Genomic DNA, 18,379 nt, shown 5'->3' on the forward strand with positions numbered 1-18,379 from the left:
AGGCAACGTCATTTGGACCAGGAAAGAGGAGAAGAAAGGGGAGCTGTGTGCATTATAAGTAAAAGAAAAGCCAGCCAGCCAGCCAGAGGCAAACAGTATTGTCTGCATTTGTCAAAGGCTCTATACATACAATGCCTCCCAGGTGCCCTGGGGAAGGCTGGCCACAATCTGGAGCAAATGGATGAGTACAAGGGGCAGGCAGATGGGCAAACACCTGATTCAGACTGCCCACCCGCACCCCTCTGCGGCTGCTGCCTTCTCCACTTGCGCCTGGACGTTGGGAAGCGGCCAAAGGAAGCTAGAGTTCAAATAAGGAAAGACTTGGCTTGCGAGTGTTCGTGAGAGCCCCAGAGGAGTCATCTGGGTTAAAACTCAAAGAAGAAGCAAGGTCAGGGATGAGGACCCAACTGTACCGTTTTTCCTGTAGGTGCTCTTGGTTAAAGGGGGCTTGCATCCTCTGGGCCTCTGCTCTGCCACTGGGAAGTGATCAGTTAGAAGTTTCAAGGAATGTCCTTCTCAAATCACCTGTATTTGCTGCACCTGCTTCATGCACGGCCCATTGTTAAGCACCCTAGAAGCGACCAGTGTGAACACATGTTAAAGTGGCAGCCGTGCAGAGACTTTGGAGGCTCTGAAACAGACCGTGAGTCCATTGGAAGCATACTGCCCTAGTTCCCTCCCCTGTCGTCCAGAGTCCAGAGTCATCCCTTTTCTTCTTCCTTAGGAGGCAGTGTGGTCAGAGGCAGGGATAGAACTCTGCTCAGACTAGAATAGCCTTGCGCTTACTAACTTTTAAACTCCAAATGTGGCTATTTACTCTATTTATGAAATAGTAGTGTGGTGTTAGTTGCTCAGTCGTGTCTGACTCTTTGAGACCCCGTGCACTGTAGCCCACCAGGCTCCTCTGTCCATGGGATTCTCCAGGCAAGAATACTGGAGTGGGCTGCCATGCCCTCCTTCAGGGGATCTACCTGACCCAGAGATTGAACCCGGGTCTCCCATATTGCAGGCAGATTCTTTACCATTTGAATAATATGGCCTAATTCCTAAACCTGGGCTTCTTGGTGGCTCATCTGGTAAAGAATTCGTCTGCAATGCGGGAGACCTGGGTTCGATCCCTGCATTGAGAAGATCCCCTGGAGGAGAGCATGGCAACCCACTCCAGTATTCTTGCCTGGAGAATCCCATGGACAGAGGAGCCTGGCGAGCTGCAGTCCACGGGGTTGCAAAGAGTCAGACATGACTGAGCAACTAAGCACAGCAGCATTCCTAAACCTGTCTGCTTAACAGTGTTGCCACAGAATAGGCTTTCTGAATGTTTCCACTCTGCCTCCTTCAGTGGGTGAAGGTTTCATCCAGTGTTGGTTGCTTCATGGTTACAAGATAGCTGCCACAACTCCAGCTTTCACGTCTACATTCAAGGATGGGAAAAAGGGGGAGAAGGAGACTAAAGAGGCTTTTCTCGTTCTGTTGTCTTCCATCAAGAAACTGAAAGCTTTTCCGCAGTGCCCAGTAGACTTCTCCTCACATCCTATTGGCCAGGATGGCCATGCCTAATTGCAAGGGAGGCCAGATATCAAGTCTGTGGTTTGTTTTGGTGCCTTTGAAGTAAATGGTAAGACAGAGGGGATTGATAATGACCATTGGGTTGGCAACCCAACAGTAAGGACGTGCTGAACTCTCCAGATGTCCAATGTAGCCCTTTTATCTTTTCTTAACTGTCCTCTTCCCTTCTGGAAGAAAGGGTTTGGGGGTATGGTGGGGTTGGTTGCCTGCTTTTAGTAAATTTCCATCCCTGTGTCCCTGCTTTCAAGACCCAGGGCTTTTTTTTTTTTCTTTTGTCCTATAGACAATGAATTGAGTCCTGGCAGGTTCAAGATTAAGGCAGAGCCAAGACTGTGGTTTTGGAAGGTTCCATGCAACTGCTTCTCCTAGCCAGACAGGGGACCTACCCAGAGCTTAACTTGCCAGATGAAACCACAATTGCTGCAGAAAGAGGCTTGTGTATATGTGTGTACGTGTGCGATGCATAGAAAGTCTCCACCTCATCTCTTGGGCTCAGAGTTTCCCAGGGCTGCTCAAGCAGTGAGTCCTTGTGTTTTTCAGGTTTGGGGTGATCCACTCAGTGTTCACCAACCTGCTTCTGTGGGCTAACAGCGTCCTGAATGAGTCAAAGCACCAGCTTAATGAACACAAGGAGCGACTCATCACCCTGGGCTTTGGGAACATAACTATAGGTGAGTGGTAAGAGCTGCCTGGCTGTCAAGTTGGAAGAGCTGGGAAACCTCAGAGATGGAGGGATGGGTTCCAAAGACCTGCAGGGTCCACCCAACTGAACATCGTCCAGACAATCCCCTGTTGTTGAAACTGTTTCGAAACCTCCTAAGTCTTTCATCCTGCCTCCATAAGTAGGGTGTGCTGAGCATAATTAAAGGGTTCTTCAGTGACTTGTCAGACCCAGGGGTCATCATTTTGATCATCATTTCTCACGGTTCAGTTTGGTATGGAGGTGAATGTCTTTATTTACAACTGCAGAAGATTGGTGGTTTTTACTGTTTGTGTTTTTAATTAAACCTCTATGACCAGTTCTTTCTACTACAAGTATAGCATTTAAAAATCCATAGATGTCTAATGTATGTTGTGGTTAGTTGGTTTTTGCTCATTTGAAGTTTTTATTTAACTCTACTTAGTTTATAATTTTGGCCCGTCTTTATTTCCCCTTGTACCTATTTGAGTGCCTGTAGTGCGAATCTTTTCATTTTCTTCCAAAGTTCTCTTTTGGAATCTATCTGTCGATTTGATCTTAGAGCATTGGAGTTGAGAAGAATGTGGGGTAGAGGAAGGTGCAATGCACAGGGGACTGATGCCTCGGGTTTGGGTCCTATGCCTATCGTGTTTTGGCTGTGTGACCTTTGGACACCATTCAACCACTCTGAGCCTCTCTTTTCTCATTCATAACGTGAGGGGGCTTGAACCACGTACTTTCCGTGAGTCCTTCCAGCATTAATGTACTGCACATCTGTCCTCTCTGTATGAACCCAGATCAGTCACAAAGAGAACTTTAAAACCTGTTTCCTCACCAGTGGGATGAAGATGACAAAATCGGGGGACACGCTGTATTTCTTCACCACCCCCGACCAGCAGCCTACTCTTGGGAAGGACATGCTCCTTGAGCCTCATTTCCTCATTGGAATCAGTAATAGTAACAGCAATGACAACAATAACAACATGTTTTGTTAAGCATTCTCTGAGTGGCTGGCACATTAAACACTTGTCCCAACACTTGGAGGTAGGCAACACTGACCTTATATATATATGGATGAAACGACTGGGCCACAGAGAAGTTAAGTGACTAACGCAAGATCACACAGTGAGTAGACGATTGAGCCAGGATTTGAATCATAGCAATGTGGCTCCAGAGACCTTGGTGAAGGTGAGATTAGATTAATTTATGAAAAAGGAAACTTTGTCAGCTCTAACATTCTATTAGTCTGAACCTTTTTCTTCTGAGTTCTTCCTTGTCTTTTGCATCATACAGTCTTAGGTTACAAGTGGTAGGGAAACTCCTTATGTATTGAAAATTGCAGTGCTCTGTGAAAGTAAGGCAGATTCAGTTCAGTTCAGTTGCTCAGTCATGTCCGACTCTTTGCGACCCCATGAATTGCAGCACACCAGGCCTCCCTGTCCATCACCAACTCCTGGAGTTCACCCAAACTCATGTCCATCGAGTCGGTGATGCCTAGGCATATATATATATATATATATATATATATATATACATATATATATGTATATGTATATATATATATATATATACACACACACTCAGACAAAGCTATAATTCAAAAAGATATATGCAGCCCTATGTTCATAGCAGTGCTGTTTACAATAGCCAAGACATAGAAGCAACCTAAATGTCCATTGACAGATGAATGGATAAAGAAGCTGTGGTACATATATACAATGGAATATTACGCAGCCATAAAAGAATGAAGTAATGCCATTTATAGCAACATGGATGGACCTAGAGATTATCATACTGAGTGAAGTAAGTCAGCCAGAGGAGGATGAATATATATCACTTGTATGTGGAATCTCAAATATGACACGAATGAACTTATCAACTAAACAGGAACAGATTCACAGACATAGAGAACAGGCTTCTTGTTGCCAGTGGGGAGGGGAATAGGGGAGGGAAGGACTGTGTGTTTGGAATTAGCAGATAAAAAAACAAGTGAGGGTAATTAATGCTACCATAAAGCCTTTTTTGCCTGATTTTGTAAGTAGTATATGCATATCATAGATTAAAGCAATGGCAAAATGTAAAGAAAAAACTCCACAATAACACCTACTGAGGAATGCAGGTAAATGCTTTTAACATCTGGTTAGTTTTTGGTAGTGTGCTGTGTATTTGTTTGTAGTTGAGATCATACAGTATATATTCAATCGTTTTTTTCTACCACCTACAGTAAGAAATAGATTTTACATTGCAACCCAAATGCCCTTATGTCTACACGTATGTTCCCATGAAATAATAATCATGCTATATCAAAGATGCTCAAATTTCTATTGTGTTTGATTCCATTCAGTCAATCCTATTTTATTCCATTGGAGTTCCATTAAAAAATATTGGCTGCTATCCTTTAAACTGAGCTCACAACTGAATTCCGGGCTGTGGTATGCATTTAAAAATACTGGATATACAATTTGTTCTTGCTGTTTCCCTCATTGTTATTGTAGCATAATTATTTTCTTACATCATTAAAACACACAGTTGTTATTTTTTTAATCTTTAAAAATTTTTTAATTAATTAATTAATTTATTTATTTTTTCTTTCTTCTTTCCTTTATTTTTTTTTTTTAATGCATCAGGTTCTTCCTATTTTTATTTTTTTATTTTATTTTATTTTTTTTATTTTTAGTTTTTTATTTTTTAAATTTTAAAATCTTTAATTCTTACATGGGATAATTGCTTTGCAATTTGTGTTGCTTCCTGCAGTACATCAACATGAATCAGCCACAGGTATACGTATGTCCCCTCCCTCTTGAACCCTGCATTGTGGGTTTGATTTCTGGGTTGGGAAGATGCCCTGGAGAAGGAAATGGCAACCCACTCCAGTGTTCTTGCCTGGAGAACCCCTTGGGCAGAGGAGCCTGGCAGGCTATAGTCCATGGGGTCACAGGAGTCAGACATGACTTAGTGACTAAACCACCACCACTATTCCATTATAAAGACGTATTATAGCATTCATCTAATTTTGTAAATTCATCTAATTAATTCATTATAAAATCCATCTGCTGCTGCTGCTGTTGCTGCTAAGTCAATTCAGTCATGTCTGACTCTGTGTGACCCCATAGACGGCAGCCCACCAGGCTCCCCTGTCCCTGGGGTTCTCCAGGCAAGAAGACTGGAGTGGGTTGCCATTTCCTTTTCCAATGCATGAAAGTGAAAAGTCAAAGTGAAGCCGCTTAGTCGTGTCGGACCTTCAGCGACCCCATGGACTGCAGCCTTCCAGGCTCCTCTGTCCATGGGATTTTCCAGGCAAGAGTACTGGAGTGGGGTGCCATAAAATCCATCTAATGCTTTCTGAATTGTGCCACATTGAGTGCTTCTGTTTCTTTCTCAGAAACACACAACAAAATTTTACCTAAAGCTTTGATTATATTTTTGACTTGTCCCCTAGAATAGATTGGAATTACAGGCCATAGACTTTACACCATCTTTAAGGCTTTTGTTGCATATTTAATTATTTACTTACAGCATTTCCCCTCCTTGTTATGAAATGGTCCTTTATACAATCAACAAGCTTCTTCCGGAAGATGGGACATGTCTCTTACTACACTTTCTGGCTTCAGATATTCTCAAGAGGAAAATCTTTACTAATAGGAGGCATTTACCCTCACAATGTTGTTTTTTAAAAAAGTCATTTTAAAATAATACATGTCAATCATATTCATATAGAAAGCTTAGAAAATACAGTGAAGCAAAATCTAAAGGAAAACTTACACAACTTTGTCAATTATATCTCAGTAAAACTGCAAAAAAGATACTTTGAGATGTTTCTTTTCCTGAAAGAAAGAAAATAGAAAAGTAAACCAAAGGAAAATCACCTGCTGTTTTTCCATCCAGCGATAGCCATTGTTAACATTTTAGTGTGTGGCCTTCCAGACTTCTTCTATGTCCATCTTCCTGTCTCTCTATGTCACATTTATATCTATAAAAACAGAGTCATGCTCTAGCCTTTTAGGCAAGTTGCTTTTGTTCACCAGTATCTTCTGAACATCTTTGTGTGTTGGTAAGTAGATGTCTACCCACTCCAGTGTTCTTGCCTGGAGAATCCCAGGGACGGTGGAGCCTGGTGGGCTGCCATCTATGGGGTCGCACAGAGTCGGACACGACTGAAGCGACTTAGCAGCAGTAGCAGCGGCAGCAAGTAGATTTCTACAATACCATTTCCAATGGTTGGACAGCATTCTGATGTCTGGAAAAGATCTAATTCACGTAATTAGTACTCTCTGGGGGACGTTCACGGCTGTCAAGTTAGACAAGATATTCAGCATGACAATAAGCCATGACACAAAGCTTTTCATTCAATGGGCAAACCCAGGCATGCATCCCCAGTTACAATATTTCTTTGTGGTTTTCCATGTCATCACATGAACGTGCTAATCGCTCTCCCCTGTGATCTGCCTCCCCTAGTTTTAGATGACCACACGCCTCCATGTAACTGCACACCCCCAACCCTCTGCCCGGCCATCTCCCACGGGATGTACTACCTCTATCCTTTCAACATAGAGTATCAGATCCTGGCCTCCACGATGCTCTACGTCTTGTGGAAAAACATCGGGCGCAAAGTCGACAGTCACCAGCATCGGAAGATGCAGTTCAGGTCGCGCGGGGTCCTGCTGGGCTCAGTCCTGGGCCTGACCGCGCTGGCCACCACCATCGGGGTCGTGGTGGTGTATCTGATCCAGATCGGCCGTTCCAAAACCAAGAGCGAGGCGGCACTCATCATGTTCTACCTGTATGCCATCATCTTGCTGATGCTTATGGCGGCGGCAGGGCTGGTTGGGATCCGGATTTATAGGCTAGATGAGCAGTCACTAGATGAGTCCAAAAACCCGGCCCGCAAACTGGACGCGGACCTGCTGGTGGTCACCGCCTCTGGCTCCTGGTTCATCTCCTGGGGGTCCATCCTGGCCATCCTTTGCGCCGAGTCCCGCCCCCCATACACCTGGTACAACCTGCCCTATTCCATCCTGGCGGTTGTCGAGAAATACATCCAGAACCTCTTCATCATCGAGTCCATTCACCGAGAGCCAGGGAGGCTCTCCGAAGACATTAGAACCCTGCGGGTGGTCACAGTCTACAACGGCAATCCCACGTCTCTCCCTTCTTCCTGCTTCAAGAACGGACCTACGGCCGGGGACATGGCTCCCCAGGCCCTTGAGATGCCACCTGCGGCCAATGGAAATACATGTCTGAGAGAAGTCGGTGGCAAAGACAGAGAGGATAAGAGCTGGGAAAGGGCCCAGGGCTCAGCCTGCCACCCCTGTTTCCTGCAGGGCAATGCCCAGAGAAGAGTCTTGAGGAATATTGCAGCTTTTTTGTTCCTCTGCAATATTTCGGTAATCTGCATCAATATTTCTTTATTTTTAAAAATTGATAAATCTATTTTCCCTGCTGTTTTTGAATGAGGAGTGAAGGCAGCTTATAATCAAAATAATTTAAGTGTAAGGTTAAAATATTAGGCTGGAACATAGGCTTATATTCTGTCAATATAAATCCATGTACTGAGTATCTGTGTGCCAGGGGCTGGGGTGGGAACTAAGAATTAAAGGTGGGAAAACTCAATCTGTTTCCTCAAAAAGGTCATAGTATTTGTGGGAGAAGGAGACAAGGAAACAAATATAATGTAGTGAAGATGGCAAATGCTGTGACAGCACTATGTGCAAGGTAGAATGGGAGTGTGGATTCAGGGATGGACTTGAATGAGCAAGGGATGCTTAAGGTGAGACATAGTCTCAGTGAGGAGTGCTTTTGGCTGTAAGCAGTAGAAAACTTGACAAGTAGTATTTTCAGTCTTAAGAATTCTGGAAGTTGGCTGCTCAGGGCTGGCCTGGCAGCTGAACCTTATCATCAAGGATCCAGGCACTGTTCACCTTTCTGCTTGACTGTGGCTGGTGTAGTGCTTGTTGCCACATGGTCATAGGATGGCTGCAGCAACCGCAGGCATCATGCCTGTGTTCAAGACGGGAAGACAGAGGGAAGGACTGGTGCCAGGCAATGTCTGTGATTGATGTGAATACCCCTAACTGCCAGGGAGGATGGGGAAGTGGATGCTTTGCTTTCTAGCCCCTATGATGGAAGGTGGAAAGGAAAATGATGTACAGACAGCCACTCAGTACTGGCTGTCTCAGCCTTTACGAATGGTTGGAAATCTGCCAACTGTAGTCAAGGCAAGGAAAAGCCTTGGGGCAGAGGGCACATGATGTGCAAAGGCACAGAGACATAGGATCCCAAGGCCTGTTTGGGGAGCACTAGCAGCTTAGCATGAATTCCATCCGTGTGAAACAGAGCAGGAAGCAGGATGGAGTGTGTGCTTAGATGGATCTGGCTTAAGCAGAGCTTCATAAGCCTGCCTGAGTCCGGTCTTCATGCTGAGGGTGGTAGAATTCTCAGCCTTTGTGTTTTGGAGTGATGTCCTTGCATCAGTGTGCAGGAAGGATGGAGAGAGATAAGACAAAGATCAGGAAAGCTGGTATAGAAGCCTCTGCAGCTGCTCAGAGAGGAAATGATGGGAACTTGAACCAGGGCAGTGCCAGTGGGGATGGGGAGAACTGTATAGGATTTATCTCACTTGGTGTGAGGACCCTCAGGTTCATCTGACTTGAGTTCCTGGGTGGATAGTGATGCTATTTATGGAGGTTGAGGGGAGGAGACTTTGGAGGGGGGCTCAGGGGGAGGGTGAGTTCAGTACTGAACAAATTCAATGATAAGGTCTCTCTAGATATCACCAACAGGCAGATTTTTTTTTTTTTTTTTGGTTTTCTCTTGCTGTGTGATCAGTGACCCCAAATGCATGACAAAAGCAACAACCATTTTACTATATCTGATGACTCTGTGGGTTAGGAAAGCTGGCAGGGCTTGGCAAGACTTTTCTGTTCCTCACTGTATCAACTGAAGCTGGTGGTAGGGTTGGAAAGTCCGCAATTTGGCACCTTGGGTGGAGGAGGCCAAAAGGCTGGATTCAGCTGGGATTCTGGTTGTAGCGTCTGCATGGGGGTCTCTCCAGCACAGTGGTTTTGGGGGAGGTGGACTTAGATGGCGGCTCAGTACCTCAGAGCCAAGCTTCCAGGGGATTGGAAGTGCCAGTCTTTTTATTTTTTTGTAAATTAATTAATTTATTTTAATTGGAGGGTAATTACTTTACAATATTGTAGTGGTTTTGCCATACAGTCACATCAATCAGCCATGGGTGTACATGTGTACATGTGTACATGTGTACCACCCCCTCCCACCTTCCTCCCCATCCCATCCCTCAGGGTCGTCCCGGTGCACCGGCCCTGAGTACCCTGTCTCATGCATGGAACCTGGACTGGCGATCAGTCTTTTAAGGCCCGGTGTGGACATTGCACGGCACTGTTTCTACCCGATTTTACGGGTCCAGCAGTGACAGCATCCATCCAGACTCAAGGGAAGCGGGCAGAGGTCTGCCTCCCAAGGGGATGAGTAGCAAGAACTGTAGCCAACTTCACAGCAGACGGAAAGGTCTGGATTTCAGGAAAGAGGCTTATAATCTCTTCTTCTCATTTTCCCTCCCGCCCTCCTTCCCTTTCTTCCTCCCTTCCTGAAAATAGAGAAGTGGTTGCCTACTGAGGGCCTGCACTGCTGTGAGTCACAAGGGTACCACGTGCCCTTTTGGATGTTGGTCTTCCTCCTATGGGGCTTACAAACCAGATGGCAGAACTAGCAACAACAGTCTAGTAGGAAGAACGCCCGTAGTGACGCGTACCCTGCAGAGAACTACAAGGGAGGGTGTGTGTAGTGGTGCCTGAGGTTGATCTGAAGGCCAGGCTGGTGCAAAAGGTACTCTCAGGAGGTGGGCTTAGAGCCCAGGGCTGAACAGAGAAGGAGCCATGGGTGCTCCAGGTAGAGGAGAGAGCCATGCAAAATCCTGGGTGGGAGAGCTTGCCTCCTTCCAGAAGAGGAGGCAGTGCATGTGACCACATGGGCGGGTGGGGAGCAATCTGGGCAGCAGGGCTGGGGCCGGGAAGGAATCATCTAACACTGGGCTCTGCCATTCTGTGTAGGGGTAGATTGTTTTTAAAAAATATGCTGTGAAGCCTTTGGGAGTTTAACCAGGAAAGGGACACCATCTTACATAAATAATCTGGTGCTGAGTGGTGAATAGACTGTGGGCTGGGAGCATAAGCGAGGCACGGGAGCCACTGATGGTCCAGGTGAGAGATGGGGGTGGTGGCCTGGCAGGTGGAGTGGAGAGAGATGGGTGGATTGAGGATGCTGTTTCGGAGGAAGAGTCGTCAAGATTTACTCAGATGGTAGGCGGGTGGTTATGAGAGCAAATCAGAAGACCAGGATGACACTGGAGTTTTGTTGAGCCCCTGGGAAGAAGGTGTTCCTGAGGAGATGGGGAGAAATGGGAATGTAATGTTGAGTTTGAGATATGTTGTAGACAGCTGAGTAGACTGTGAGACATATGATCCTGGAATTCCGAGGGTGGACCAGGCTGGTGATTTGGATTGGGAAGTCGTGGGCCCAGAGCTGGTGTTGGCAACCCGGACTGGGTGAGATCACTGGGGTCACGGGTGTAGGGAAGAGAGGACCCAGGAATGAATGAGCCATAGGACCAGCCAACACTGAGAGACAGCAAAGGAAGAGGAGCCAGCCAAGGAGGCGAGAAGAACCAGCTGCGCGGGAGGAGTACTTCTAAGGACCCAGAACCCAGGGCTAGAGATATAAGCCTGAGAGGTTTCTGTGTGGAGATGTGAGTGAAAGTCACTTGTATCAGTTACCCACTGCTGTGTAAGAAATGACCCCAACTCACCAACTTAACACAACAGACATTTATCATTGCACAGCTGTTTTGGGTCAGGAAGCTGAGCATGGCTTAGCTGGGTGACTCTGCTCAGGGTCCCTCACAGGCTGTAGTCAAACTGTCTGCTGGGGCTGCAGTCATTCCCTGGGTTGGTTTTTGGGGGAAAGGGGTCTGTTTCTAAACTCATGTATGCGACTGTGAGTTTATCATATATGTAGACTCATTCCCTGGTGAGTTGTTGGGCTGAGGGCTTGAGTTCCTTGCTGGCTGTGAGCCTGAGACTCACCCGCCCACAGTTCCTGGATATGTGGCCTCTCCATAGGGTGGCTCACGTGGAATCTGGCTTCCATTCTTGTGGGAGGGGGTGAGCAAGATGGACTCCAGAGTCCTTTTGTAACCTAACCTCAGTAGTGACATCCCATAACTGGTGTCATATTCTGTTGGATCAATCCAGATCACAGCTTTGGAGGGGGCTCCACAGAATGTGAATCCCAGGAGGTGGGACCTTTGCAGGGGGTCACCTGAGAGGCTGCCTGCCACAGTATGGGGATGGAGGAAGTTGCAGAAGTGTCGGTGTGAGAAAGAAGCAGGACTAGGTGCCTGAGAATTTAAGGGGAGGTGGAGCAGAAGCTGGAACAGGAAGGCTGAGAAGGGGGAACCAAGGTATAGGTTCCACGAGCAACAAATATAATAGGTTATTGCTCTATGTTTTGCGGATTTAGGTGCCATCTTATTCTCATCTGAGCCCCCTGAGACAGGTGTTAGTATTCCCGTGTTACAGATGAGGAAACCAAGGCTTGGAGAGGTTAAATCATAGTCTGTAAGTGGCAGGAACCCATGGCTGGCTCCAAGGCAGTGCTTCTCCCCCTGGTCAGGAGGATGTGGGCACGGCCTGGGCTGTCTTTCTAAGCCAAGGACAAGCCAGAAAAAAGACCATCAGCCCAGACCCATGGGCCCAGGATCTGCAAGCACCAACGGTGATATGTACAGATGGGTGAGGAGAAATAGGGAGCACCACTGTGGGAAAACACGGTGGGGCTGTGGGAAGACAGAGGAGGTTCCTGCCTGACCGGTTAGATCGAGGAGGGCTTCCTGCAAGGGGGGTTGTCTCCAGACTTGGAAGAAGGTAGGACTGAGCAGAAGAAGGAAGACAGGGAGTCCCTGATAGAGGAAGAGGCAGGAGCGAAGCCCTGAAGACTGGGGAAAGAAAGGCATATTTGGGGGCTGTGCACAGTCCGGCGGGGCAGAGTGAGATGAGTGATAAAGGACGTGAAGATGTGGACAGCTGTCTAATTATTGAGGAGATTTGGCCTTTCTCCTGAAGGCATACGGAGCCCTGGTGAGTGACCCGCAGAGGAGTGACAAGGTCAGATGTGTGCTTTATAAAGATCATCCTTGCAGACATATTGAGGGGGTCGCGGGGAGATAGACTGAAGGTGCCCCCTAGAGTGGGTGGTCTTGGGAGGCTTTGCAGCAGTCCAGGTGGGGAGACCAAGGACCAGGGACTAGACCAAGGTGAGGGCCATGAGGATGGAGAGAAGCAGGTGGGTTTGAAGAGCGTTCATGCAGAATTGGGGCTCAGTGCACTGGCCGGCTGCATGGAGATGCGAGACAACGGGTGGGGGCAGTTTGGCTGTGGTTTCCTTGAGTTCAGGTCAGCACCAGGGTTTGTGTGGGACCCCTGGCAGCCGCTGGGACTGTCTCCTCTTCTCTTGCAGCTCTGGATCCCTCCCGCCTTTGGCTGCCGCCCTGAGTACGACAACGGATTGGAGGAAACTGTCTTTGGCTTTGAACCCTGGATAATTGTGGTCAACCTGGCCATGCCCTTTTCTATTTTCTACCGAATGCATGCAGCTGCCTCCCTCTTCGAGGTCTATTGTAAGATATAATCTGTGTCCACATCAGAGACGGAGGGGAGCGCTAACAAGAGAATTTGGTGGAGCCACCTGGGAATGGCGAGGTCAGGCAAATATTGCCTTACAGATGTGAGAAGGGCCCCTTTTGTCTGTGATAATTGCTTTTCCCATGAGCTGGAATTGCCCGTCACCCTGGATGAGTGTAAACGAGTTAGATCAAAATCGATGAGGTGGCTGAAATCTGCCCTAGGTTAGTTAATTCTAATCAAACCCAAATTTGATCTCCTTCAAAATGAGATCCTTTGTTTCCAAAGAATGTGGTTGCAGGTTGAAAAAATATATATCCAGTTTGTTTTTCATTAAAATCGCTTTCTGTTATCGTGTTACAATATACAGTCTTTTTCTGACCATCCGGATGGTCTAATCACCCTTAAATTTTACCATTCTCAGAATTGTGAATGTAGCTACAATTCCATTTATTTTACATTGTACTTTTGAAGATTTTTAATTTTTAAATATTTTATGTCTAATTTTTTGAACAAAGTTATTTTATCATCTGGATGGAAAACTGTGTATAGATCAATATAAATACATATTTCTCACCTGAAATTTTGGCACATTTTCATTGTAATCATTCTGAAGTTTTAAAAATAATACATCTTTACTATCTTCCTCTCACTATAAAGATATATAGGCCTATTTTAGAAAATTTGGATATTTCAGAAGAATAGGGAGAGAAAAATCACCTAGGATGTTTAATTAATAATACTTTTTTAAATTGACACTCATTTTTAATGTTTAATTGACATTTTCCCCAGATTTATTGAGATGTAATTGACATACAGTACTGTATTAAGGTATACATTAATTATTTGACTTACATACACTATAAAATGTTTATCACAATAAGTTTAGTGAACACCTGCCATCTCATATAGATAGCAAATTAAAGATAAAGATCTTGACAGTCATTTTTCTAACAACTTGATTGATGTGTTTCCTTCAGTTGTTTGAAAGCAGAGGATTCTTTTTACTGCTGTTTTGTTATACTTACTAGTGATATGCAGCATATTCAATTTTGTATGCATTTCCCTTCACTTAACAATATGGCATTAACCTTCTCCCCTCATTGTTATAAACTCTCTGTAAATATCATTTTCATGTTTTAGTCTATCAAGCACTGTAATTAACTTCATTTTTGTTCCTGTTGGTTTTAGGGTGTTTATAACTTTTTGTTTTTATAAGTAACTCTGCAAACATCAACCATGTATGTAAAACACTTTTTATATTTAGGATTGCTTCTTCAAGATATATCCTTAAAATTGAGATGCTTATCCAAAGGTTATAAATAGTTTAAAGCCTCTGAAGGAATAGTGACATTTGGGATGGCTTTGTATATGCTTTTTCTTAAGTCTTTTAAAGTCATAATAAAATCAGTTTACTTACTGTAAATACTAATGTAAACATCTTTTTATCTGAGTGGTTTTTTTTTTTCTTTTTTGACAGTACAGAGAGTGGGACATTAAGAAACACTTAAATTTTTACATGACCGAAATACTTTATATTAATTTTAGAAAAAACTAAGTAATGGGCAGAGATACTAAAAAACAAAGTAAAACATTATCTGTTGTAATTTCCATCTACAGCGGTGAGTCTCAGCTGTGGATGGTCTTGCCTTCCAGGGCAATCTGGGCAATGTCTGGAGACATTTTTGTTAACCACTAGTGGGCATTATGTCTTCCTCTCTAGTATACTGGTGTGTACCCTGGCATGTCCCAGGTGGCTCAGTGGTAAAGAACCCACCTGCCAATGCAAGAGACGTTAGAAACTTGGGTTCAACCCCTGTGTTGGGAAGATCCCCTGGAGGAGAGCTCCAGTATTCTTCAACCCACTCCAGTATTCTTGTCTAGGAAATCTCATGGACAGAGGAGCCTGGTGGGCTGCAGTCCACGGGGTCACAAAGGAGCCAGACACGATTTAGCAACTGAACAACAACAAAGTCAGATAAATAGCACAAGTGACGAGGGGGTGTCTTGAGTGGTAAATTTCTAGTGCGACAGAAATTATAAAACCGATTCAAGCAGAGACATGTCTAGATATTCTATTTCAATCTCAAGAGTCTGGTGCAGGAGACAAGCTTGTAAACAACCAGCCGTAGCATAAATGGTACTTCTCATTCTGCAGTTGCTTTTGCATTCAGCAACAGGGGGCATTACCGGCAACTCATGGGTAGAGGCCGGGAAAGAAGGTTCGCACCGGACTGCCTCCATCACAAAGAATTATCTGGCTCCAATTGTTAATAGTCCCTAGGTTGAGAATTTGCAGTCTAGAAGTAATTGCTGTTAATTTTTGGTACCTGGGTACCCCTTATTGCACATAGACTCACATATGAACTCACACAAGCACTCACACAAGCACAAACAATACTGTTTTTATACGCGTTGTCTTTGCATGCGACTTGCTTTTTAAATCTTAAGACACCAGGGTATTTCAGGGTTCCCACGGCACTTATTCTCACACGGTTGGGTGCATTAGAATCATTTAGGGCCTCTGTTAAGATTCCTGCCTCCTCAGTGAAAGGTCAGCTTCCACTGGGCTGGAGTTCAGTCCTGGATGCTTAAATAAGCATCTCAGGTGATGCCGATCATTTTCCAGAAGCATCTTAGGAGCCCATGGACCTCAAGTAGAGACTCCTAGACACTGTGTTCTCTTCTGTAACATGACTTTAGACAGCTTCAAAGTATATTCCTTGGAGGGCTGTGCCATAGCTGATTTAGTCAAACCCTGATGTTGGACACCTAGAGACATTTATGTGGTTTGCTTGCTTGTTTGTTTGCTTTCATAAATGACACTCTGGCAAGCATCTTCTCCTGAGTCTCTGGGCATATTGGTAAATGAGCCTGTGTGAGACGACCCTATGTGAATGCTGGTTTCTCCAAGGCATCCCATTTTGGTTGATATTAATTTCTCCCTGTTCTATCAGTATCCACCAGTACAGCCTTAGGGCCTCAGCCTGTGGGTTTTAAGCCCTGCCAAGAGATTCAGGGAATCACAGTAGTGCTGGGAACAACTGGTCCTGGCTTGGTGGTTTTGAGATAGACACAGGATACTATTAGTTCAGCTCAGTTCAATTCAGTTGCTCAGTCGTGTCCGACTGTTTGCAACCCCATGGATTGCAGCACGCCAGGCCTCACTGTCCATCACCAACTTCTGGAATTTACTCAAACTCATGTCCATCAAGTCGGTGATGCCATCCAACCATCTCATTCTCTGTCATCCCCTTCTCCTCCTGCCTTAAATCTTTCCCAGCATCAGAGTCTTTTCCAATGAGTCAATTCTTCACATCAGGTGGCCAAAGTATTGGAGTTTCAGCTTCAGCACCAGTGCTTCCAATGAATATTCAGGACTGGTTTCCTTTAGGACAGACTGGTTGGATCTTCTTGCTGTCCAAGGGACTCTCAAGAGTCTTTCCCAACACTGCAGTTCAAAAGCATCAGTTCTTCAGCATTCAGCTTTCTTTATGGTCCATCTCTCACATCCATACATGACTACTGGAAAAACCATAGCTTTGACTACACAGACCTTTGTTGGCAAAGCAACATCTCTGCTTTTTAATATGCTGTCTAGGTTGGTCATAACTTTTCTTCCAAGGAGCAAGCGTCTTTTAATTTCATGGCTGCAGTCACCATCGGCAAAGAATTTGGAGCCAAGAAAATAAAGTCTGTCACTGTTTCCACTGTTTCCCCATCTATTTGCCATGAAGTGATGGAATTCAATGCCATGATTTTAGTTTTCTGAATGTTGAGTTTTAAGCCAACTTTTTCACCCTCCTCTTTCACTTTCATCAAGAGGCTCTTTAGCTCCTCTTTACTTTCTGCCATAAGGGTGGTGTTATCTGCATATCTGAGGTTATTGATATTTCTCCCGGCAATCTTGATTCCAGCTTATGCTTCCTCCAGCCCAGTGTTTCTCATGATGTACTCTGGACTTAAGTTAAATAAGCAGGGTGACAATATACAGCCTTGACCTACTCCTTTCCCGATTTGGAACTAGTCTGTTGCTCCATGTCCAGTTCTAACTGTTGCTTCCTGACCTGCGTACAGATTTCTCAAGAGGCGGGTCAGGTGGTCTGGTATTCTTGTCTCTTTCAAAATTTTCCACAGTTTGTTGTGATCCACACAGTGGAAGTCTTTAGTGTAGTTAATAAAGCAGAAGTAGATGTTTTTCTGGAACTCTCTTGCTTTTTCTATGATCCAGCAGGTGTTGGCAATTTGATCTCTGGTTCCTCTGCCTTTTATAAATCTAGCTTGAAAATCTGGAAGTTCACAGTTCATGTACTGTTGAAGACTGACTTGGAGAATTTTGAGCATTGCGTTACTAGTGTGTGAGATGCATGCAATTGTGTGGTAGTGTGAGCATTCTTTGGCATTGCCTTTCTTTGGGATTGGAATGAAAACTGACCTTTTCCAGTCCTGAGGCCACTGCTGAGTTTTCCAAATTTGCTGGCATATTGAGTGCAGCACTTTCACAGCATCATCTTTTAGGATTTGAAATAGCTCAACTCTATGTCTGATGCAGGATACAGCATGCTTGGGGCTGGTGCATGGGGATGACCCAGAGGGATGTTGTGGGGAGGGAGGTGGGAGGGGGGTTCATGTTGGGATCGCATGTACACCCGTGGTGGATTCAGGTCAATGTATGTTGAAACCAATACAGTATTGTAAAGTAAAATAAAGTAAAAATTAAAAAAAAAAAAAAGAAATAGCTCAACTGGAATTCCACCACCTCCACTAGCTTTGTACCTAGTGCTGCTCCTAAGGACCACTTGACTTCACATTCCAGATGTCTGGCTCTAGGTGAGTGATCACACCATCGTGATTACCTGAGTCCTGAAGATCGTTTTTGTATAATTCTTCTGTATTCTTGCCACCTCTTCTTAATATCTTCTGCTTCTGTTAGGTCCATATCATCTCTTTCCTTTATTGAGCCCATCTTTGAATGAAATGTTCCCTTGGTGTCTCTAATTTTCTTGAAGAGATCTCTAGTCTTTCCCATTCTATTGTTTTCCTCTATTTCTTTACACTGATCACTGAAGAAGGCTTTCTTATCTCTCCTTGCTCTTCTTTGGAACTCTGCGTTCAGATGGGTATATCTTTCCTTTTTTCCTTTGCTTTTGGCTTCTCTTCTATTCACAGCTATTTGTAAGGCATCCTCAGATAGCCATTTTGCTTTTTTGCATTTCTTTTTCTTGGGGATGGTCTTGATCCCTGCCTCCTGTACAATATCATGAACCTCCGTCCATAGTTCATCAGGCACTCTGTCTATCAGATCTAATCCCTTGACTCTATGTCACTTCCACTGTATAATTGTAAGGGATTTGATTTAGGTCATACCTGAATGGTCTAGTGGCTTTCCCTACTTTCTTCAATTTAAGTCTGAATTTGGCAATAAGGAAGGAGTTCA

At 44.8% G+C, this 18,379-nt stretch overlaps 1 protein-coding gene across 1 annotated transcript in view; it reads left to right on the forward strand.

Moving 5' to 3' along the window:
* Positions 1 to 14,368, forward strand: part of OTOP1 (otopetrin 1) — a 38,545-nt gene extending 24,177 nt beyond the window's left edge. The window contains exons 4-6 of the mRNA XM_069595086.1: positions 2,107 to 2,237; positions 6,701 to 7,629; positions 12,779 to 14,368. Of these exons, the coding sequence (XP_069451187.1) occupies positions 2,107 to 2,237; positions 6,701 to 7,629; positions 12,779 to 12,949 (1,231 nt within the window). The 3' untranslated portion in view covers positions 12,950 to 14,368. The remainder of the gene's footprint in view (positions 1 to 2,106; positions 2,238 to 6,700; positions 7,630 to 12,778) is intronic.
* The last annotated feature ends 4,011 nt before the right edge of the window (positions 14,369 to 18,379 follow it).

The sequence above is a fragment of the Ovis canadensis genome, chromosome 6 (assembly GCF_042477335.2).
Source record: "Ovis canadensis isolate MfBH-ARS-UI-01 breed Bighorn chromosome 6, ARS-UI_OviCan_v2, whole genome shotgun sequence".
NCBI lineage: Eukaryota > Metazoa > Chordata > Mammalia > Artiodactyla > Bovidae > Ovis > Ovis canadensis.